At 39.7% G+C, this 22,181-nt stretch overlaps 1 protein-coding gene across 1 annotated transcript in view; it reads right to left on the bottom strand.

The window, feature by feature from the left end:
• Positions 1 to 6,780: 6,780 nt before the first annotated feature.
• The window catches only part of Dsg4 (desmoglein 4), a 37,130-nt gene continuing 21,729 nt past the window's right edge, over positions 6,781 to 22,181 (bottom strand). The window contains exons 9-16 of the mRNA XM_031366271.1: positions 21,871 to 22,142; positions 19,657 to 19,796; positions 16,912 to 17,130; positions 15,779 to 16,084; positions 13,501 to 13,640; positions 13,288 to 13,351; positions 11,713 to 11,921; positions 6,781 to 7,769 (exon numbers count right to left, since the gene is read on the bottom strand). Coding sequence (XP_031222131.1) covers positions 6,999 to 7,769; positions 11,713 to 11,921; positions 13,288 to 13,351; positions 13,501 to 13,640; positions 15,779 to 16,084; positions 16,912 to 17,130; positions 19,657 to 19,796; positions 21,871 to 22,142 — 2,121 coding nt within the window. The 3' untranslated portion in view covers positions 6,781 to 6,998. The remainder of the gene's footprint in view (positions 7,770 to 11,712; positions 11,922 to 13,287; positions 13,352 to 13,500; positions 13,641 to 15,778; positions 16,085 to 16,911; positions 17,131 to 19,656; positions 19,797 to 21,870; positions 22,143 to 22,181) is intronic.

The following is a 22,181-nucleotide window of genomic DNA, read 5'->3' as shown; positions in this document are numbered from 1 at the left end:
ACACTAATACAGATATTTACCAAGGGTGTGAAAGGATTCTTTCCTTTTGTTTTTTTTTTTCCAACAGCTATCCTTCAATTTCAGATTAATATAGATTTATTCTGATGCTTTTTTTTTATCTATTTTATTTTTTAAGACAATGTCTCATATAGTCCAGGCTGGCCTAAAATTTGCTGTTCAGTCAATGGCGACTTTGAATTTCTGACCATCTTGCCTCTACCTTCTGAACAATGGGGTTACAGATATGTACTAGGGCAATTGGTTTGATGCAGTGCAGGATATTGAACATGGGGTTTCTTTTGAACATACTAGGCAAGTGGCTCTATTTAGCTGCATCCCAAGCCTTCCTTATGGTGTAACCCCACCATGTACTCATGTATTTGAACCTTTTCTGTTTCTCCACCTTCCTCCTCTTTTGTCTTATTGTCTTGAAATGCCTTTTCTACTCCCCTCTTGGCTGTTCGTTATTCATTCCCATTACAACTTGAATCTAAAAGTGGCCCTGAAAGTTCATGCACTAAAGGCTTAGTTTCTGCTATGGACTTTTGAAAACTGGTCTCTGAGGTTCTAATGCATCATTACTTATCCTTGATAGATGTGTAGCTGAGTGGACATTAGTGGAGCCATCTGGAGAGAGCTTTTCCCTAGGCTATGCCTCTGAAGGCCATGTCCTGTCTATAGACTCTTCTCTATTTCCTGACTGCTGTGAGCTGAGCATCTCTGGTGTGCTCAACACTATGGTCTCCAACATGATGTTCTGCTTTACTATGAAGCCACGTGACTATGAGTCAAAGTCAATCCTTTCTTCTTTTAAGTTGCTTGTGACTGGTTGCTATGGTGAAAAATTGACTAACATGCTTTTAACTTGGGCTAAAGGTCTTTCTGTCTTTTTCAGGTGCCCTCAGCTGGATATGACTGGATTCAAATTCTTTATTTCCTCCTGAATCTGACAGTGAGGGCCTGTCTGATGTCTACCACTATTTATTTTTCTATCTTTAGCAATTCGTTCACAGACAAATAAGGAAAATATAAACAAATAAAAAGGAATTCCAACGAAACAACACAAAACCCACATGATTATGGGGATTTCTTATTGTCACAGTGTTTCATATAACATTTTAATTTTTCTTACTCTAAAATAGAAATTTTATTTTTCTAATCCATAAAAAGAAAATGATGAGATTTAATGGGGAAAAACTTTGAGATTCAGTTAGCATAGTATGAGACACATACTAGCAAATTCTTGGTTTTCTTACTCTTTGCTTTTTATAATTTAACTTCCACCTAGTTTCGGGTTTCTCACCCCTGGTGGCTCACACCTCACTGATACCAAGGTCCCCACCCAGGCAGTACCTCCCTCTTAAACTCATAATGAAGTTGTCCTAGTCAATATGTATTTGATGATCACATGCCTGCCCTGTGACCTTTGCCCTAACATTCACTGTGACTCACCACAGACACACACTGCTTCCCAATCAAACACACACTCAACATCTCTCTCACCTAGAAATCAGTCTCCTGGGTACTCACAGGGAAGTCTAGCCTATAGATTTCTAGCCAGAGCACAATTTTATTTTTTTAAAACACTTTTTTATTTTAAAAATATCTAGTTTTAAAATTATGTGTATGCATGTGTGTCTGTGTGTGGGCATATGCACATGAGTTCAGTGTCTACGAAGACTAGAAGAGAGCATCGGATCCCCTGGAGCTCAGGTTACATGTAGTTGTTAGCTGCTTGAGATGGGTCCTAGGAACTGAAATTGCCTTTTCTATGAGGGCAACAGACATTCTTAACCATCTGTCCAGCCCACAGCAACTTTTCTCAATTCCTTTGATTTTTCCTCAGCTAGGTTTAGTCGTATAAGTTGTTGGCATTTCCACGTTACCTGTTATAATTTGGATATATAATGTTCCCTATGTGTTTGATGTGTTTCAGATTCAGGAGAAGAAAATGGTCTTGTGTGTTTGAATAACTGGTCCTTAGCTGGGAGGATTCTTCTGGGATGTTGTGGGACCTTTAGGAGGTACCATCTAGCTGGAAGTGGTTTTCTGGGATATGGGGCAGAGAGACTTGAGATATATAGCCTGGCACCACTGTTTAGAATGATATATTATTTGGTAAGTTCATATACAAATACAAAGAATGTAGTTCATATCCACTTTCCAACATTCTGACAGCTTCTTCCAGTCACCTTCTGACCTCCTCCTCCCAATTTCATGTCTCTTCCTCCTTCTTTTATAACTCATGGAGCACAATTAGTGGTACCCATTTATGCATGGGTGTAGGGGTCATGTACTGGAGGATGGGCAATCTACCAGGGCCCACACCATTGAAGAAACCTGGCTCTCCTGACCACCTACACCTATTCCCTGCCGGAAGCTCATCAATCAGGGTAGGGTCTGACCTACCTTATTCATGCTGCCCTGTTGAGTGGGTTGATCTTGAACAGATCATTGAATTTTAATGTGTTAGGGGAGTTCTGCATCTCTGACTTGCTTTCTCTGTCATAATGATTTTACTCGGAAGTATACCCTAAACTCCTTTAAAAAAGAATTAGAAGTTATTTTTCATAACTTTATCCCAGAACTCTTTTGGCAAAAAGTCAGTGTCTCCTGAAGTATAATCAACTTTATGAGCTATGGATTTGCATCTTCTTGCTAAGGGCCACTCTGATATGCTCTTTGGGAAGATCGTTCCGTAGGGTGCTCTCTAGAGGTAGCACCGGTGCATTGCAGATGCTTGCTTTTAGGGAGAATTAGACTATGTTCTGAAGTTAAAGATTGCATGCTGTATATTAGACATGCAACACTGGAGATCCAGAAAAGAAGAGGAGCACTGTCTTTGTTCTATGAGCACACAGGCTAATACACACAAGAAAGGCAGTGTGTTCAGGAGTGCCAGCTAAGCAAGAAGACAGTGGAACAATGTTGTCATAATTATAATTAAAATGGCTGCCTATGTGATAATTTTTTGATTCAGACTTTAATTTTGTTTTTGACTTTGGATATATTCTGTAGTTCTGGCTCATATATCTTCTTGGTCCTTGTTATGCAGAATTCTACATGTCATCACCATAGTTTATCATGTTTATGGAGTCTTTCTCAATTGACAAAATGAAATTATTTAGTCTTTCCTAGTCTACTACAGAAATAATAGTGGTAATTTTGTTTCATTTTCAAAAGGGGATGCGAAGTGATGTACTTAACTGTAATTTCAATGTCTACAACGATTTCTGGTTTTTATTCAATTGGTTTGTTATCTTGTAGTGGGTATTCACAAACAAACAGTGTTTCTATTGATGTTAATTATTCAGATTTGAGTTTACAAATGAACCCATGTCCTGAATGGAACATGTGAGGATAAAGAGAAGCACTGCCTAACGACACAGTAGTAAAGATGGTCAGGATGAGCATGTCTGCATTCATGCATGAAATGCTATCTCCACCAAGACTCAAATGAAGACCCTTCATTCTCAGTGCATGTGCTTTTATTGAAGAAATGTATACAGCATAATCATGTTTAGTCCTATGCTCCAATGAAAATATTTACTCCCAAAGAGAAAAAAATTGAAACAGCAGGTTTTGAATATATATATAAACACAGTCATACTGCAAATGCTTTTCTTTCTCCACACTGAAGGCTTTTCCAAGACAGTCTGTTTATTCATTGATAATTGTCTTCTCAAGAAATTTCACATGTCAGTCAAATATACGCAATTATGCTTACTTATCAAAATTTATTGCTTAGGTTTTCAGGTTTCTTTATCAAGCCTTTTAATGCAAATGTCATTTCAAGTTTACTTCCGAACCAAATAGTACAACTTTTGATTTTTCACTTTTGTTTGTCTGAGAAGATCTTCAAAAATAAGCCAATTTTGGAAACTTGAGTTGTGTATGATAGGATTTGACCACCCAGCATATTCGAAGGCTTTCTGCTGACTGTTAGAGCAGAAAGAGAAAGTGAAGTGCTATTGATCTTGAATCCACAGACAGTGTGCCCGTGGAGGAAGGACCTAGCATGGCATGAATTGCCTCTTTTGGAAGCACAGTGATAATGGCAAAGAAGAAAACATTCACGGAGACGTTTCCTTCTCTTCACACGATTGGGTCTATTTTATTCTTTAATTCTTAAATCTCATAGTTCTATGAAAAAAAAAAGAATTAAAAAGGAGAGCATCATTGCTTCTAGGTATGGCCGAGGAGAAAGTTTATTGTAGCTAAAACGGAGAGCATAGCCAGAGATAGGGACATTTGAGAGTTCAGAACGGACATGACCAGCACACCAAGCCAGAACATGTGAGGGGCTCCGAGAGCAGGAAACCAGGAGGTCAAAAGTGCAAAAGGAGTAAAAAAGGACTAGCATTGTAAAAAATGGCTGGATCATATAGGGAAGAACAGCCTGGGAAAGGACAGCTCAGCCCTGGGATGAGGAGGTCAGGGTAGGGGGCAGAGTATGGCGGCCATACCCTGTAACAGCTAGGGACAGAGGGATGCTGGGAGAACTTGTTATCTGCTTTGATATGTTAAATGAACAGGCACCTCAGCAATTGGTTCCAGTTTGAGACCTAGCAAAAGTGTTTTGAATTCTGACTGACTGGTGTTTTAGAGATTCTCTGAATCACTAGAGATTTCGAGGATGATTGGTTCAGTGGATCATAAGCCTTAAGAGAGAACTGTCCATGTCAGGATATGCCTCAAAACTGAGTGCCTAGGAGCCACTCTGTGGTCAGCTAATGCTCAGGTATTGTGTATAAGATGACTTCGGAAACTGCTGGGCTTTTCTATGGATTTCACCAAATTGAAATGTAGATGAACTTTTGATGGAAATAACTGAAGATGTCTATTACAGTATGTGACAATTGAAAACTATTACAAAATAGTTTGGGTACATAATTACCTAGTGATGGGCAAAGTCTTCAGCCATCAGTGTCTTAACTGTTCAGCACTTCCACTTCATGCAGTCAGAGACTTCTTTTCTGTTCTAATTCACAAACAGCACAGCTCACACAATAGGCAGAATTGGGTTTTCTCCATTCTTTTCAGGGTAACTTTGGAAAGGGAGCTGGTTCATTCCTTCTACCATGTGGGTTCAGGAGACCAGACTCAGGCCATCAGATTTGCTGGCAAGCACTTTCACCTCCTGAGCCATCTCACCAGCCCTCAGTTCTTCTCCGTTCTGATGCAGTGATAGCATCTGAACACTGACTAGAGGGTTCAAACACGGGTTCAAGGTTTTGCACCAAAATTAACAGGCTAGGAGTACTTTATCTATTTCTTTTCTATACAAAATCAAATGAAAGCTCATGGCAGAGACCTCCAATGCAAAAGATTTAAATAAGAACAGAAAGAAAAAAAAGAGAACTTCTCCCACTATTTCCTTCTAAAAGGAATCAGCCCTGAAAAGAGATTTATTTCATTTACATTGTCTTTCCAGTCATATTACAGTTTGTACTGAATAGTTTACATATTTTACAGAATTAAATAGTTTCTGTTTCTCAACCCAGACATATGCTTACTGAAAACAGGGAATTCGTGTTTCTGTTTGCATTCCACTCACTCAGCATCACTGAGCAGTATTAGCAAGAGAAGCGCAGCTTCGTAATGGCCTCGAGGTGTCCTCTGATTACTCTTGGATGCATTCAAAGTCATACCTTCGTGTTTTCTTTTCACATCTAGAAATGAGCGTGAAGCTTGAGGCAGACACCTCCGCCCCCTTTCCCTCCATAGCCATAAAGCTAAGACCAAGGCTCAACACCTGGCAGTTTCCAAGTGAATATTGTTTAAAAATATAATAATTCTATATGTGTACCTGGCAAACTTCTGGTGGCTAAGCGAAACCTCCATGACGCAGGCCAAGGGAACTGATTAAACAATGTCATATTTTTTGACGTAATTATCAAAAGTGAGGAAAAACTCCTTGTTATAGGGAAAATACTGATACATCTTCCAAGATGTTTCTTTTTTGACTATAAATTAATATAAATCAAAGTTAATTATATACATATCCTTTTGAGGAAGAATTTCTAGTTAACAAACTTCTCTTTCTTCCTCTCCCTTTGTTCATCCCTCTCTTTCTCTTTCTCTCTCTTTCTCTCTCTCTCTTGTAGATTTATTTTATGTGTCTGAGTGTTTTGACTGCATTTATGTATGTATACCATGTTCAGGGCTAGAAGACAGCATCAAATCCCCTAGAATTGGAGTTACACATGGTTGTGAGCCACAATGTGGATGCCAGGAAATGAACCCGGGTTCTGTGCAAAGGCAGTAAGTACTCTTGACACTCAGCTGTCTCTAGCTCCCCAACTCTTTTCTCCTGTAAGGCATGCTTACTGTTATAATAATGCTTAATGTTTGCATGTCTTGCAAAACTCTTTGGGAACATAACTCATATGAACTGACAAATGTGCCACCTTCCTTTCAGAAATTTGCATTTCACTTGTTTCAATTAATTTTTTTCTGGTACTAAAGATTAAATGTAGGGCTTCAGGCATGCTGGCCAAACACTACTATTGGGCTACACCCGCAGTCCTGAAGTAATTGACTTTTTTTTTTTTTTTTTTTTTTTTTGAGACAGGGTTTCACTATGTAGCTTTAGCCCGAATTACAAAAAAATAATCAAAATATTTCTCTAAAGAAAAATATGGGTAGAAGATGCAATAAAAGTTCATTTGCAACTTCAGCCAGCTACATCTTTCCCAGGTTGTTGATTCAACCTGGGGACTTTCAGGATTGGCACCACGATTTGTGTGCTACTTGGTAGACAGCATCTTTAATTCTATGGGTATATTTTTGGCCCATTATTGAGAAACAGAAAGAACTAAAGAGAGGCTTATCTAAAGTGAGTAGTCGTATTTATCCTCCAAAAGCTGTTATCAACGAACTCTGTTGAACTTAGAATGTGTGAACGTTTGCTGAGTGTTAAAACGTTGACTACGGCACATTATATGTCTTTGGTGGGATGTTGGTGGGCATTCGGATACGGAGTCTCCACGGAGGACTTACTGTCGGGAGTAGTGTATGTTACTGTATCTGGTTACTCGGTGTTGAGACGTCATTGGGGAGGTGGAGCCTGTGGTTTGGCTTATGTGAATGTCTGGGCTCATCATTTGTGTCACTTGAATTTCTGGCCCTACCAAAATACCACCACTCATCACTGGTCCTATACACGCATCACTCATGCTACCATTGCCCATGTCAGGCATACCAGGGCTAGCCACCACTCTCTCAGCATAGTATACATTGTGTGTGTTGGCTATCTCAGCAGGCACACAAATGTTCCCTTGAACATCATATACAGGTGCCATTACGGTTTCGGTCACGACTACGTTGGGCGGAAGCTGAGAGTCAAAAACAATCGTTGTGGGTTGTACACATGGGTCAGAAGTAGTGTAGGTCTCAGTCACTATGATGTCTCCATGAATCATGGGTTCAGAGGCTGCTGCCATTTCTGCTTGGAATTCAGCCTCTGAGAGAGTCATTCCTGATGACTCATTGACAAAGTAATTAGGCCCCAGCAGAGGGAGGTCAGTGCTGATGGGTATACAGGCCTGGTGTGAAGGGAAGGGCTCAATCTCTGTATCCAAGCAGATTTCAGCTAGAGTCCTGAACTTTGGATCCAAAGTCTCCATGTAGCTTTCATCTAAGTCATCCACAATCCAACTGCAGCAGCCAATGGAGCCCACGGGTGACCCAGCTCCTTCATGATCGTAAATGAGCAGGCAGTCATTGGCTGGTCGGCCTTCATCTTCATCTGCGTATGCATACGCTTTCTGAGATGGGAGGAAAGGCAGGGTATTAGAGGTTTCTTTTTCTTTACATCAACCAGTGAGGAGTAATAGCCATGCTTCAGAGACTTCTGACCTAAAGATTTTGTGGACTAAATTAAGAAATAAAACAATACTTTGATATATTACTAAATTATTGTGTTTTTAAATAGAGATCACTGTGTGAGTTAATGGCGTATAGAACTTGAGGAATATGTGTGAATTTCCCTAATTTGAAAAGTAATAAATGATAACATATTTTGTTGTGTTTTGAATCAGATAATATTCAATTCTTTTGGATTTAGGATTTTTTTTTGTTTCTGAGGTCACCTAGAAATAAAATGTGTTTAGTTATGTTCAAAATATTTATTTTAAAAAGGTTTTTATACTTATGCATTTGTTTTCATGTGTGTGGATATGTGTGCACCATAGACCTCATATAGAGGTCAGAGGACAACTTGCAGATGGGGATTAAACTCAGATTGTTGGTTTGGCATAAAACACTAAATATGTTGATCCATCTTGCTAGTCTCCAAATATTTGTTCCATCTTGATCTAATGTATCTCATTAGATCAAGATGGAACAAAAGCATTTGTAAGGATAGAAATCTCTTTGACAGTCAGAGACTTTCCTCAGGATGTCCTTGAAGATCTGTGTGGCTTTAGTTATTCAAAGATGATGACAGGAATAAGTCTAAAGACAGAAGGGTCTGAGAGACGAGCTCCTGGGATGTTTTACAAATTACTAATACTGAGACAGTGTCACTGTGGAGCTCAGACAGCCTTCAAATGCACAGTCCTCCTGCTTCAAGCTTCCAAAGGTGGGATTATAGGCATGTATCACCATGCCTTGCTTCAAATTATTTTTCAAAATTGACTTTTAAGACTAAACTCTTAGCAGGAGCCCAATAGATAAAGGAGAGCAGCAGAAAGTAGACCTCCTTGTTTAGACCAGGGACTCAAAGCAAACAGACACCAGTCAGCTTCCCCTTTCCTGTTTTGGTTCATGCAGGGTTCCACACATTTCTTTTTCAGTCTCAATCTCAACGATATTTTTCTCTTTAAAATTTATTTTTATTGTTCAATGCTTTCATATATGCATATAATGTGTTTTGATCAACTCCCCCTCCTTCCCTCCTCCCTAATCCTCCCTCCTTCTTCCTCTTCAGTCGCCCCTCCTTCCTCCTTTACCACTTTTCTCTCTCAGCTTCCTGTGTCTACTCAGTGCTGCCTGCATGTGCATGGCTATAGGACCACCTTCTGGAGCAAGGGTAGTCTCTCAGGGGCTACATCCTTGGAGCAAACTGACTCCTTCCCCCAGTGGTCATCAATTGCCAACAGTTCTTCAGCTATGAGTGAGATTTCACAACCCTCTGTCCCACCCATGATTTTGTTTTTTGGCTTGATGCATTTTTGAGGGAGGGTCGTGTTATGTAATCCAGGCTGGTTTCAAACTTTCTTACATATGTGGGATTACAGATTAGGGGTTTGCAGGGTGTTACCTTATATGGCTTGACCTTTTTACTTTATAAAATAACTAAACTAAAGGGAGGGACGGAGGGAGGAAGAGGGAGAGGAAGGGATGTTGGGAGGGAAGAAGAGAAGGAGGGAGGCAGAGAGAGAGAGACAGAGAGAGAGACAGACAGAGAGAGAGAGAGAGAGAGAGAGAGAGAGAGAGAGAGAGAGAGAGAGAGAGAGAGAGAGAGAGAAAGTGAGAGAGAGATGCACTTTCAAGTCCTAAACAGTTGAAGAATAAGATCTCAAAGTGAATCCCATCTTTTGTCCTGCATTGTGCTGCTTTTCATTAGCTCTATTCTCCACGTTCTCCCACCAGAAGTGAGTGAGGCATATCATGAATTCAAGACCAAATCACATTTCATAGTATAAATGACCCCTCAGGTACTTTCTCAGATTCTTGCATGGAATACTAGGTAGTGGTGGGAGTAGGAGGTCTTTAGTATATAGTGTATATATTATAGTATATTTAGTATAGTTATGATTCTTGGAATGATTTAAAAATATTTCTGGGATACAAATAATTTGAGCCTATTTGTTGACTAAATTAATTAGTAGTATTGATCCATTATTAAATAACTGATATTGTTTATATGCTTTCTCAATAGTATTTTAACTGCTATTTTTTGCTTATTTTTGATAATTTCATAATGTGCATAATATTGTGATTATTTGTTTGCCTCCATTACTCTCTGTAATCTTCCACACCACCTTTGAACCCCCTTTGCTTCCTCTCTAGTTTCCTTGCTGTTTTCATGACTTAAAATTTTTATTTAAATGTGTTGGTTTGGGATTGCTTGCCTAAGGACAGCTAAGAGAGGAAATTGCTAGAGTATGAGCTACTCATCAGTGAGTACATAACTGATGACAATGTTCATTCCCACCTCGGCTAGCAACCATTAACTGCCAATTGCTCATCACATGGGGGCGGGGCCATCTCCATGTCCGTGATGGAATGCTGAACAGACTGGTCTGTGTGGTCACAGCACACTCAGACTTTTTTCTCAAGGAGCAATGGTGCAATTTATGTATTAGCATTTGAGTAATAAGTCTAATGGAGATAGAAAAAATGCACTGTTGATTAAACCAAATAATTTCTTAATATAAGAAATTACTCTTTTAAAAAATTATCTCATTTTTTTCATGTCTATGCATATTTTGCCTGCATGTAGATCTATGTACCATGTTTATGCATGGTGTTAGAAGACAGTATTGGATTCCCTGGAACTGGAGTTATTGATATTATGAGTCACCATGTAAGTGTTGGGAATTGAACCCAGATCCTCTGGAAGAACAGCCAGTGCTCTTAGTTGCTGATCTATCCTTCTAGTCTGAACTTATGTACTGTTTATGGCAACCTATTAGACAAGCACAATATATTGGAAAATTTATTTGGCATGCTAACAGAACCTTGACACTTTTTTCTTGGGACACAAAAGGATGAGTACTAGACTGAGAAAACTAGATCCTAAGTTCTTATCTCTCAGCTTTCATCTGTCATCAAGTTGTGCTAATGCATGGTCCAGTTTTAAATCTTTTTGTTCCTTGCCCTGTTATCATCATCATAATAATAACAATAACAAGCATCACCATCATCATCGTCATTATTCTGAGACAGATTCTCATGCATCAACCCATCTATCCATCATAGTTCTTAGCCATTCCAGGATGGCTATGTATCTGAGAATGACCTCAAACTTCTGATCCTCCTGCCTCTACCTCCCAAATGTAGGGATTACAGGTGTGCACCAACAAGTCTGGTTTGTGATGGGGACTGAACCCAGGGCCTTGTGTATGCTAGGCCAGTACTTTACCAACTGAGCCATATCATTGCCCTGTCCCGTCTTTTACATTTTCGCTTTTCATTGGATCTACCTGGAGAACAAGAAGGGTGTCCTAGAGGATATGAATGAAGTTTTGATTATTTACAACATCCATTTGCTCTGTTGTTACTGTGGGAACCAAAGGGGGAAATCAGAAGAAAACAGAAGGGACAATGTTAAAAAACGGGAAGCAGGGGGATGATGGAAGATGCTGGTCTTTTCTTTTCTTTTTTTTTTAAAGGTTTATTTATTTTATATATGTGAGTGTACTGTCTCTGTCTCTCTCTTCAGACACACCAGAAGGTGGCATCGGATCCCATTAAAGATGGTTGTAAGCCACCATGTGGTTGCTGGGAATTGAACTCAGGACCTCTGGAAGAGCAGTTAGTGCTCTTAACCACTGAGCCATCTCTCCAGCCCACGATGCTGGTCTTTTCATAGTAGTGAAATATGAAACACTGCTATATACTGGCTTTATGACTTTTAAGAGCTGAAAAAACATTTAATTTTTTTTTATGTGAGATTGGGATAGGGTTAAAAGCAACCAAATATATTTCCACCCCCTACAGCTATTCTTTCCATGTCTGTGTGTATGAGGTTAAGAGGCTTACCTCGGAAAAGTAGCTGTCCAGGAAGGCCATGTTCATGCCGGTGTCTTGGTATTCCCGAAGAGTCCCTATAGTTGAGCTCCGCTTCCTCAGGGTCCCTGTCGCTCCTCCAGCCACCATGCCTGCTGCTGTCCCAACGCCTGTATTGAGCTCCACTCCTGACACACCGCCTTCCACTGTTCCTCCAGCAGCGTAAGTATTGGTGTAGATTTCTGGAAAGATAGGGTGTTTCCATGACAGTGCTCAAATTACCTGGCTTATGCACACAGAACACTGTCAACCCCTCCTCCACCATCAACACAGCACAGAAATGGTTTTAGAAAGCTGGACAATAAGCCAATGTGATCATAAATTGAGTTTTCTGACTTGACCAAAGTTAAGTGTTACAGAGGGAGACAGCTATGGGACCGGGCTCATTCTCATGCACACAACCTTTGCCTGGATATTTAAAGATACAGAATGTAGAAGAAGGTACTGGGTCTGTTCAGGCACACAGCAATCTCTATGGCCTAGTCCCCTTAATGGGGTGCAACCTATCCCCATACCCCAAGCAAGGACCAGGCTGCTTCCAGCAGCCAAATCTCCAGTCCTCATTTGCACATGCACTGGAGAGCTGGCTTACTTGGCAACCATGCATACTCCTTGTACGGGAAGTGCCAGGCTTTGGGTACTAAGGGATCATCACTGGAAAATCTAAGGTCTGCTCTAGAACTAGACAAGCCCAGCTTAGAACAGGCATTTCCAATTGTGAAGTACTTTTAACTTTTCTGTACTGCGTGGGACTGGTTAAGTTAGCAGAGTGTCTGACACTGGTGCGGGAAAAGGACATGTGAATTTAAAGAGTGTTCTTCAGCTCATTGTTCCAAGAATACATTTGCTATAGTCTCTTCTTCCTTTTTTTTTTTCTAAATAACTTTTAACTTTTGTTATAGATATTCATTAAAATAACCAGGCAAGGAACTACATTAACAATGTACATTGCAGCACACGGGAAAACCCATCATACATCCATGTATCGATCCACACATCCATCCATCCATCCATCCATCCATCCATCCATCCATCCATCCATCCATCTATCCATCCATCCATACATTCATCCATCCATCTTCATACCTAACACTTGCAAAGGTCATATATTCTGTGTAACATATATGTCATTAAAAACTTTGCATCAATGCTGTGTAAAGAATTTTTTAAAAAATCACACTATATAGAATTACAATTACTACATTGATTACATAAGGGCCACGTAGCCTTCCCTTCAAGGAGAAGGACTACATCCAGGCAGACCAGTCTTCTAGGGACTTCTTACTAATAAGCGGCAGAGATAGAAACAAAACCCCAATTATGGTTGCAGAATGTGTCTATTAAATTGTTGCATTATACTTTGCTTGACTGTAACTTCAGATAGAAAAATTGAGTGGCCACCTCAGGCATGTTACTTACACTCCAAATGCACTCTCATGCAAGGACATTCACACGGATGCTAATTTACAAGGTACTTTAACTTGAGATTGTTTGATAGAATACTTTTGTAAACCTTAGAAAGGGAAACAGAATTGGGTGTCAACTGACCAGAGGAATCAATGCGATCTTGGGTATTAGAAGCTGTCATGGGTACACATATATTTGATACATCCTGAAAAAAAAAAAAGATTTCAAAATAAATGTTTCACATTCTTCCCTTAAAGGCTGAGACTTATTTACTTTGCCTTGCATGGGAGTATCAAGGCTGGCTGAGTTCCCACTGAAACCACACACTTCTGTGGAAAGCAGTGGTCCACTCACCCTGTCTTCGGGATGAGCCCCCTCTATTCTCCAGGGCTGCATCACTCCTTCGCCTCCCTCAGGCACAGGGGCAAACCTTGTCCCCAGGCCTTCTGGCTGTCTTCGCTTGCAGCAACACATGAGCAGTAAAAGGGGTGACACTGGCCAAGAAAGTGAAGAGAGTCAATCTCAACCGCCCACCATAACTGGATAAATACAATGGCAATGTCTGCTCTAGATATATCAGATCTAGAGATCTCTCTTCCCCAGAGAATGAAGTATCAAATGTGGCCATCCATCTTTATAAACACAAACACCAAATCACATGGGACCTGAGAGCTGGAAGCAGAGAGGTGTGAGGTTCTGTAATCCAGACTCTCTACTAACTGACTTGAAAGGAAGGCCCCTGTACTGCCTGGTTTTGTGTGGGTGTCAACTTGACACAAACTAGGGGCATCAGAGAGAAAGGAGCCTTGGTTGAGAAAAATGCCTCCATGAGATCCAGCTGCAAGGCATTTTCTCAATTAGTGATCAATGGGGAAGGCCCAACCTATTTTGGCTGATGCCATCTGTGGGCTGGTTGGTCACATTTCTGTAAGAAGGCAGCCTGAGAAAGGTAGGGGAAGCAAGCCAGTAAGCAGCACCCCTCCATGGCTTCTGCATCAGCTCTTGCCCTGTGTGAGTTCTTGACCAGACTTCCTCTGGTGATGATCAGCAATGTGTAGGTATAAGCAAATAAGCACTTTCCATCCCAACTTGGATGGTGACTCATTGCAGCCACAGAAACACTAACTGAGATAGCCCCATTCTCCTTGAATCTAGGACTTCTAAGGCAACTTACGGCATATTCAAGAATCTAACTCAGCTCTCTGACTCTAAATCCTACATCCATGTGCATAAAAATTTGTATATGTCTATGGAAATATGCAACTCCTGGCCCACTTAGTCAGTTGATCCTCCACTTTTGATAGTTTCCTATGGGACATCCCAACTTTAGAAGACTGAAGGAAATATGTATAGACAGTAGAAACTGCATTCTGAAAGTTGAGTTTTGACCTTTCCCCAGGATCCGTAGTCGGATGAAAGTGTTGTTGACACCATGTTTTAAAGCCTTGGTCGGGAGGACTTAAGGTGTCAGTGCTTACGTTCTATCAGGCATGAATCATTGTAAAGACATCTCAATAATTCTTATGTGTGTCTAGGGTTGAGAACTACTGACTTAAAGTTGTTTATCATGACTGATAACATGCCATAGGTCAGGTTCTGGGAAATTTCCAAAGACATTTTGAGAATCATTCATGATTTTTGTATAACCTTGCAAACTCATAGGTCATTTTAAGAAAGTCTATCCAAACAACAGATTCTATTTTCTTACCTCTCAAAATGACAATGTTTTAATTCATTCACAAACATATATTAACAGTACAGTTTGATCATTTTAATTAAGAACCCAATGTTGGATTCCTCATGAAGTCCAAATATTTTAGGGGTAATCTAAAGTACATAATTGAACTCTCTTTTGAAGACCCAAATGTTTGAAAATAAAGCACAGGGAAGGCAAGCCTCCTTCTGAGAGTTTTGCTCAGGGCTTTGATATTCCTAGGACCAGGGTCTTAGGGTAGAGTCTGGGGCTTCGAGAAGCAACTCTCCTCGGATCCTGCTCTATCAGAGGGAGCAGCTCACCCAAGAGACCAGTAATCATTGATCCCTCATTGCCTGCTCCAGGCATGTTGTCTAAGTGCCTTTATGCTGGCCCTTGGTTTATGGCTTCTACTTTTCTACTTCTACTTCCTCCAGGTGCTCAGCCCTTCAATCTCTCTCCCCAGCCTGTTGTTTGTTATTTTGTTGGCTCTGAAGACTTAGCCCAGGGGCCTCACTGACTTGCTATATCCCACCTGGCTATAGCTCTGGGCTGCTCTTTGCCCTAGATTGTTTTTTTAGATCACCATTCTGAGAAAATCCTCAATTTTCAGGGCCTCTTTTAAATCTACATCTGTAAACAATTCCACAACTTACCTCCTTTGAGTCTTTTGTTCTTGCCTTTCTACTTTGAATCTTTTTTTTTTTATAAAGTTTCTATTATAGGATCTTTTATATGCATCTATGTTATACTTTATGATCTGCATATGTTTCCCATCTTTAGGAAGATCACAAACTCTTGATCTTTGTAGCTATCTATCATTATCAAAAAGGTATGAGCCTTTGTCAGCCCCAAGACAGCTACATATTCCAGAAAGAAATGGCCAAATGTATTTAGCAATCCTGATGTGTCTAAGAAGAGACTCTATGTAGTACTTACAGAACAGTAGTAAGAGCCCCAAAATAATCATGCCAATCCCTGCTGGGCCAAGTCCGACATTTGACTGCCTATCTCCATCATCAGTGACAGTCCCATATGTGTCATCGGTCACCCAGGTGGGGTCCCCACTGTAGATGCCTGTGGTGCTGGAGTGTAAGCACACATGGTGGTCATCACAAAAGCAGGCATCTAACAGCACGGTCTGTGGCAATTCACATGCTCTGTTGTGACTGTCCTTCACAATGATGGGGATTTGGTAGGGTCCTGGAGACAAAGTCTGGTCAGTCATAAGGATTGCAGAGGTTCCTGGAGAACAAAGAAGATAAAGGGACCAGGTTAAAATCCCTGCATGTAACCCTTCTGATGACCTAGGCAGACTCAGCTCCTCTTTCCAAGTTCTGTGTTTTTAATACCAGAGTTGAAAGTTCTGCATACCGAGAGAGCCATACCTCATACTTGTCTCCCTATCAGTTACCCTTGTCGTGTGCTGCTACATTCAATAGTACCTCATCTTAGTGATTTGCTCAACTATTTCTGTAATAGTTGACAATTTGGATTTAAATTTTTACCCTTATAAATAAGAGTATAATAGCTCATTATAGAAACAATTTCGTTGGTGAGAAGAAAATGAGTGAATATCTTCAGGATAGGAGGATTGGGGAGGCATCTGTGTACTTGCCTTGGATTATTTAAAGTGGAAAAGTGTGACCTTTGATGTTGGTCAAATTATAGGTTTATTTTAAGGGATTAAATATTGGTTTACTGCCCACATGTATAAAATGATGAGTTAGCTGGTATTTTCACACTATAGTTTTTAACTGAAGTATTGAAATATTTTGACTTTTTTCTTCAGGCTGATTTCTAACCCCCTCCATCTCCCACCCAAATGTGTAGTATACCTGAGACTGTTTCAATTTGTAGCCTGGCTGACTTGGAAATCAACTCTGTAGACCAGGCTGGTCTTAAACTCACAGAGATCTACCTCCCTTTGCCTCCCAAGTGGTAGGATCAAAGGTGTGTGCCATGGCCACCTGGCTTTTAATTTAAAATTGTATTTAATGTAACTATGTCATAGAAAGAGACATAAAATTGTGTTTGACCTTTGAGTGTGAGTACCTTTCCAGTCTACTTACCATTGATGGACCTGATATCCCATATGTTAGCTGTGTCTGGTGACTCATCAACTACACAAAAGGTAAAGGGAGACCCGAAAGAATGATCATTGACATAGATCCTGACAGATGAAGCCTGGGTGCAGACACTTCTACTTTCAGCATAAATGATGGGACAGTAATCATTAGCATCGGGAACCTCAATGCAGATGGTTCCTGTAGCTGTTCGCCCAGAGCCATCTGAAAAGGAGAGCATCATGGGAGTTAGGGCAGGCAATGCCAGGGGGAAGATCCCATTTCATATCCCACCATCGATGCCACAGGAAGTGTGAGTAGTGGGTGACATGTGAGGTGTGATGGTTTCTGGCTGGCAGGGTTGCTCTAGTCACTCTGGCTTCCCTAGCATTTGTCCAGCATTTGTACGCTGTTCACTTTTCTGCAGATGCATTTTCTCTTCCTCTCATTCCCTTAATCTCAATGGACATGGAGATGGAATGTCCTTCAAAGAACATTCATCCTTTGCTCTTCTCATCCTGTCCTAATGAGGCAGACCCCACAGCAGCTGTCAACCTCCCCATTCAGGGTCTGACAGGCTCTGTACATGGTGCAGTATTCATAACTCTGGTGTGTGTGGGGAGTTATTTGTGTGTGTGTGTCTGTGTTTGTGTGTGCTTATATATGTGTGTGTTTGTGTGTGCATGGTTGTGTATTTGTGTGTGTGCATGCGTCTGTGTGTGTGTGTACCACGGTGAATACATGAAGGTCAAAGGACAACTTGCAATAGTTGATTGTCTATTCCCATCATGTGAGTCCTAGAGACAGAACTCAGGTCATTAGGCTTGGCAGCAAAGACCTTTACTGAGGTCTTTGCTTATCATAAACAACAAAGAGCATTTACTGTTCACTGAGCCATCTGTCTACCCCAAAGATACTTTTGGACATCTAAGTGATAATAAATCAAAAGCCTGTCTTTATTACATGTGATTTGGTTCCCATAGCTTATCATCACGAGACTTTCTAAAGTGTCTGTTTCCTTACTCTTTTTTTAGAGTCCCAGCACAATGTTCCATAGTTGGTTCTGTTTCTCATTCTTTGGCTCCCTGTAGCTGACTTGTGGCCTTGTGATTTGTTAACCAAAGCAGAAGCTGCTGTTATAAAACTTGCTCTCCAGAGCTTCCACCTTCTTGCTTGCTGTGTATACATTCTGGCTCAAAGAAAATCACCCAGATGATGGTGCCCCTACCTACATGGATCCTGTGCTTAGGTAAGCAAAACCATTTTTAATCTTTTGTGCATTTTGGTAACACTTTTTCTTTTCTTTCTTGAGCCATATTTATCTTTTTATTCTACTTATTGCAGATTTTCACATATGACCAAAGTATGATCAACATGGTTAGACTCTGTTTTGAAAAAAAAAAGTTGCCTTCCAGAATGTATATATATATATATATATATATATATATATATATATATATATATATATATATATATATATATATATATATATATATATATATATAAGCTGAGTGTTGAAAGAGGCACTCTGAATGAAGAAAAGAACACGTGGCTCATTTCCTCATTTCTTGGAATTTATCGAGCTTTTGGGTGAGCCATGCATTTAGTTATGCACGTTTAAAGTATCCAGATAGATCTTCACCTTTCTCTGTGGACGCTTTAAAGGCCAGACAGAGCATTTCACTGACTACTACCTCTGACTTCCCTTAGGCATACACTGAGTCATTCACTCTTCTCTCCGTATAAGGTAAAGGTTAAGTAGAGCTGTTCACTACCCAGCCTCCTCAGACTTCCTTCAGGGGATACAGTTGAGACATTTATCTCTCTTCTTTCTTTCTGACTTTATTTGCTCTGTAGCAGCTGGCTTTCCAGGCATTGTTCTGGAGAATCATTGATTATTGGCAAATAAAGAAATTCTTGTTCCTATTCTCCAGAAGGAATACGTCATCGATTTCCCTATGAAGGAAGTGGATCAATCTTTGCTTAAAGATGGTAGAATTTCAATCACCTGAAGCTTTCTTGACCAAGAGTATCTTACAATATACAGTGTTGTCTACTTAAGCAACAGGAAGGTTTCACACATAGCTCAGTTGTGGAACTAAAGTAAGTATGCTCCCAGGCTCACTGCCTCCCACCAAGTGACCCTGTAATGAACTTTGGGCACAGTTTGTAATCCTGACTGAGGACGCATTCTGCATTCCTCATTCCTCGCATACTCCACAAGTGAGATTAGCCCAAGCAGTGTGGTCATAAATAGACACAAACTTTTATTTATACATACCTAACTTTTATGCTTCATACTATAAATCACACATGATTCTGATTTGGAACTGAGATAAATTATGACTTAAGTATCAAATTTATAGTTATGTATATAATTAAATTCTTTCTATTTTTTAAGTTTGATAAGTTTAGTTCTTTTTTGAGGAGGGGTTTCAAGACAGGGTTTCTCTGAGTAGCACTGGCTGACCTAGAACTCACTTTGTAGACCAGGCTGGCCTTGAACTCAGAAATCCATCTGCCTCTGCCTCCCAAGTGCTGGGATTAAAGGCGTGCGCCACCACTGCCCGGCTGATAAGTTTAGTTCTTAATCTAGCATACTTAAAACTTTGTTTTAAATTTCATTTCAACTATCGAATAACAAATTTTGACTGATACAACTATCAACATTAGAACAGTTATATTAATAATAGTTCATGCAATTGTATTCATCTATGAATCATATTAAAATATTAAAAAGAAGTTTCTTACCATCTATAGCCAGGATCTCTGCTGCATATATCCCATCTGTAATATATTTTGACTTTGTGTCAAATTCCCTAGAAAACTGTATCTCACCAGTCCTGGAATCAACCTTTAACCAGCTGCCTGCATCATGCCCTATGATATACCTGTTTTTAAATAAACAAGTTCATTGTTATGCTCCTGTGAAAGTTAGACATTTAAAATCACAACAGAACTATAATACAATGAACCCATACTTGTGTTTGTCTGATTCAACATGACAGTTGTCTTAGTTTACAAAATGTACGCATGTGTGTGTGTATTCCAGGGAGAATCCAGTGTTAAATGTATTGTGTTAGGTTGACAACAACACTTCATCATTCCTTTTCTCAATTTTTTAATTATATAGTAAAATGTATAGATATATCTCAGGTCTATCAATTAATAATATTAAGCTATTATTAATTAATATAATTAATATGTAATCAACATATAATCAATATATAATTAATATAATTAATATAATTAATACAATGATATTCAGCTATTAATTAATAATATTAATTAAAATATTTTTACAGTGTTAATGTACAATGTTTATTAGTTTTATTCATTTAGCACAATGACACAATAAAATGTCCCAATATACAAACTGTTGAAAGCCTAAAGTCACAAAAAATACAAATGAAACTATGAATTTGAAAATATAAACAAATAAATAAATAGGCTTCTACATCTTCATTATTGGGTGAGGCAGGTGTAGAGAGAGAAAATGAGAATCATCTCATTTGAGTAGAGAGGCACTGTCTGGTCCGTGACTGTCATAGTAACCACTTTTTCTTTTTTCAAGGGACAGACTACTTCCTAAGTAGCTATATATGAAACATTACCTTATTGCTTTCAAAGCAAAATATCCAAATGCAAGTTAACAAACCATATTAAATATCATCTGGCTAAGAGCAGAAAATAAGAACATTTATAGAAACTCATAAAACACATTAAAAACTTTTAAACAAAATAAGTATGATAAATGGAAATGAATGTGGAATAAATCAATGTTGATCATGAAGTTTGAGTGTTTATTGCCTAGCATCTCTATCTCTCAGAAAAACTACAGAGACTAGTTTAAAAAACAAGCAAACAAAAAAACAAAAACAAAAAACAAAAAGCAACAGAAACACACCAAACATGATTTTTAAAAAAATGTTACCATTATTTTTAAAAAAAATTCCCTGGCCAACTCCACTGGCCCCAATAAAAAGGGGAGGAAATTAAAAGAACATCTTGGAAGATGAGCTATACAAACCTCAGCCCCTGTCAAATATCCTGTATCTAGTTTGAAAAACAATTATTTATTTTTATACATGGCAGGCTCTGCATGCTGGCTGTGGGTTTGAGGCAGGCTGGTGTCAGAGGGCCTGGCTGCTGGCTTGCTCAGTAGCTGGTGGTAGCCCTGAGCTGCCTTTCTGTCTAGGTCTTGTTATGGATAAGGATCTAAAGGACTTAAGCTGATTGGAAGAACGTTGGATCCTCCAGCAGGTGAGATCAAGCACCTTCACTTCCTTCATTTCATCCTCTCTGTCATTTCCTCATGTGAGCAGACTTCAGATGTTTTCCTCAAAGCCAATTAGATCATTGCATTTATAGACTTGGCTCACTCTACAAGTACTGAGGAGGAAGAGGAGGAGATACCAATGAAAAGGGTGAAGAGAAGACCATTTTAGTGTAGTCTCTGTGCCCAGTGCCCTAATGTGTACTGTTATCTTTTCCTGTTTTGGCTCTTTATGTTCCTGAAGTCCCTATGTCTCAACCTCTTTCACTCTTTCTTTTCCCCCTTTTAGGTCAAGCAGAGAGTTGAAAGTCATCTCAAAGATAGCCAGCCACAAGTTTTATGGAAACGGGTAGTGACTCATTCTTTATGGCCTACCACTGGCTACAATATAACCTAATCAGGCTTAGTTCAGGGTAGTACAGCTGAGCTCAAAGGATCAGAGTCTCATGGAAAGGTTGGTAGCACTTCATTTCACAGATGCACTGGTTCTATAACCATAACCAGCCAGAGCTCCCAGTAGCATGTGGTTAAATTCCAAGAAAATGCCAAATACTTTCATAGTCCCCTAAAACAAGCAACAAGAGAAAAACTTCCTTTTCCCCAAACACTACACAAATTTTGTAGCACACACTACGTGAATGAACAGTGGCTAGAACTGTCACACAAGTATGAACAAGTGCTTGCCATACCTGACGTTCGTTGCAGGGTTCCCTGTGTCCATATCTATGGCTGTGTATGTGCCAAGCACATAGTTCATTAAGGAGTCTCCCCTCATTCCTCCTCGTAGACTAAACGTCATGGAACTTGGGCTAAAGGTTGGCCCTTCCCGCACGTTAACAACCTGGATTCTCACGGGGGTGGAGTGCATTTGAAATTGAGATGCCACTGAGTGGTGAAACTCAGCTTGGTTTCTAACTCCAATGCTGAGGTAAATGTTAGGTTCCTTTTCATAATCCAGCATCTGAAATGATAGACAGAAACAAACAGGTTTGAAGTAGTA

The sequence above is a fragment of the Mastomys coucha genome, unplaced genomic scaffold, assembly GCF_008632895.1.
Source record: "Mastomys coucha isolate ucsf_1 unplaced genomic scaffold, UCSF_Mcou_1 pScaffold13, whole genome shotgun sequence".
In the NCBI taxonomy this organism is placed as follows: Eukaryota; Metazoa; Chordata; class Mammalia; order Rodentia; family Muridae; genus Mastomys; species Mastomys coucha.
This window is presented reverse-complemented; position numbering and strand designations above follow the sequence as displayed.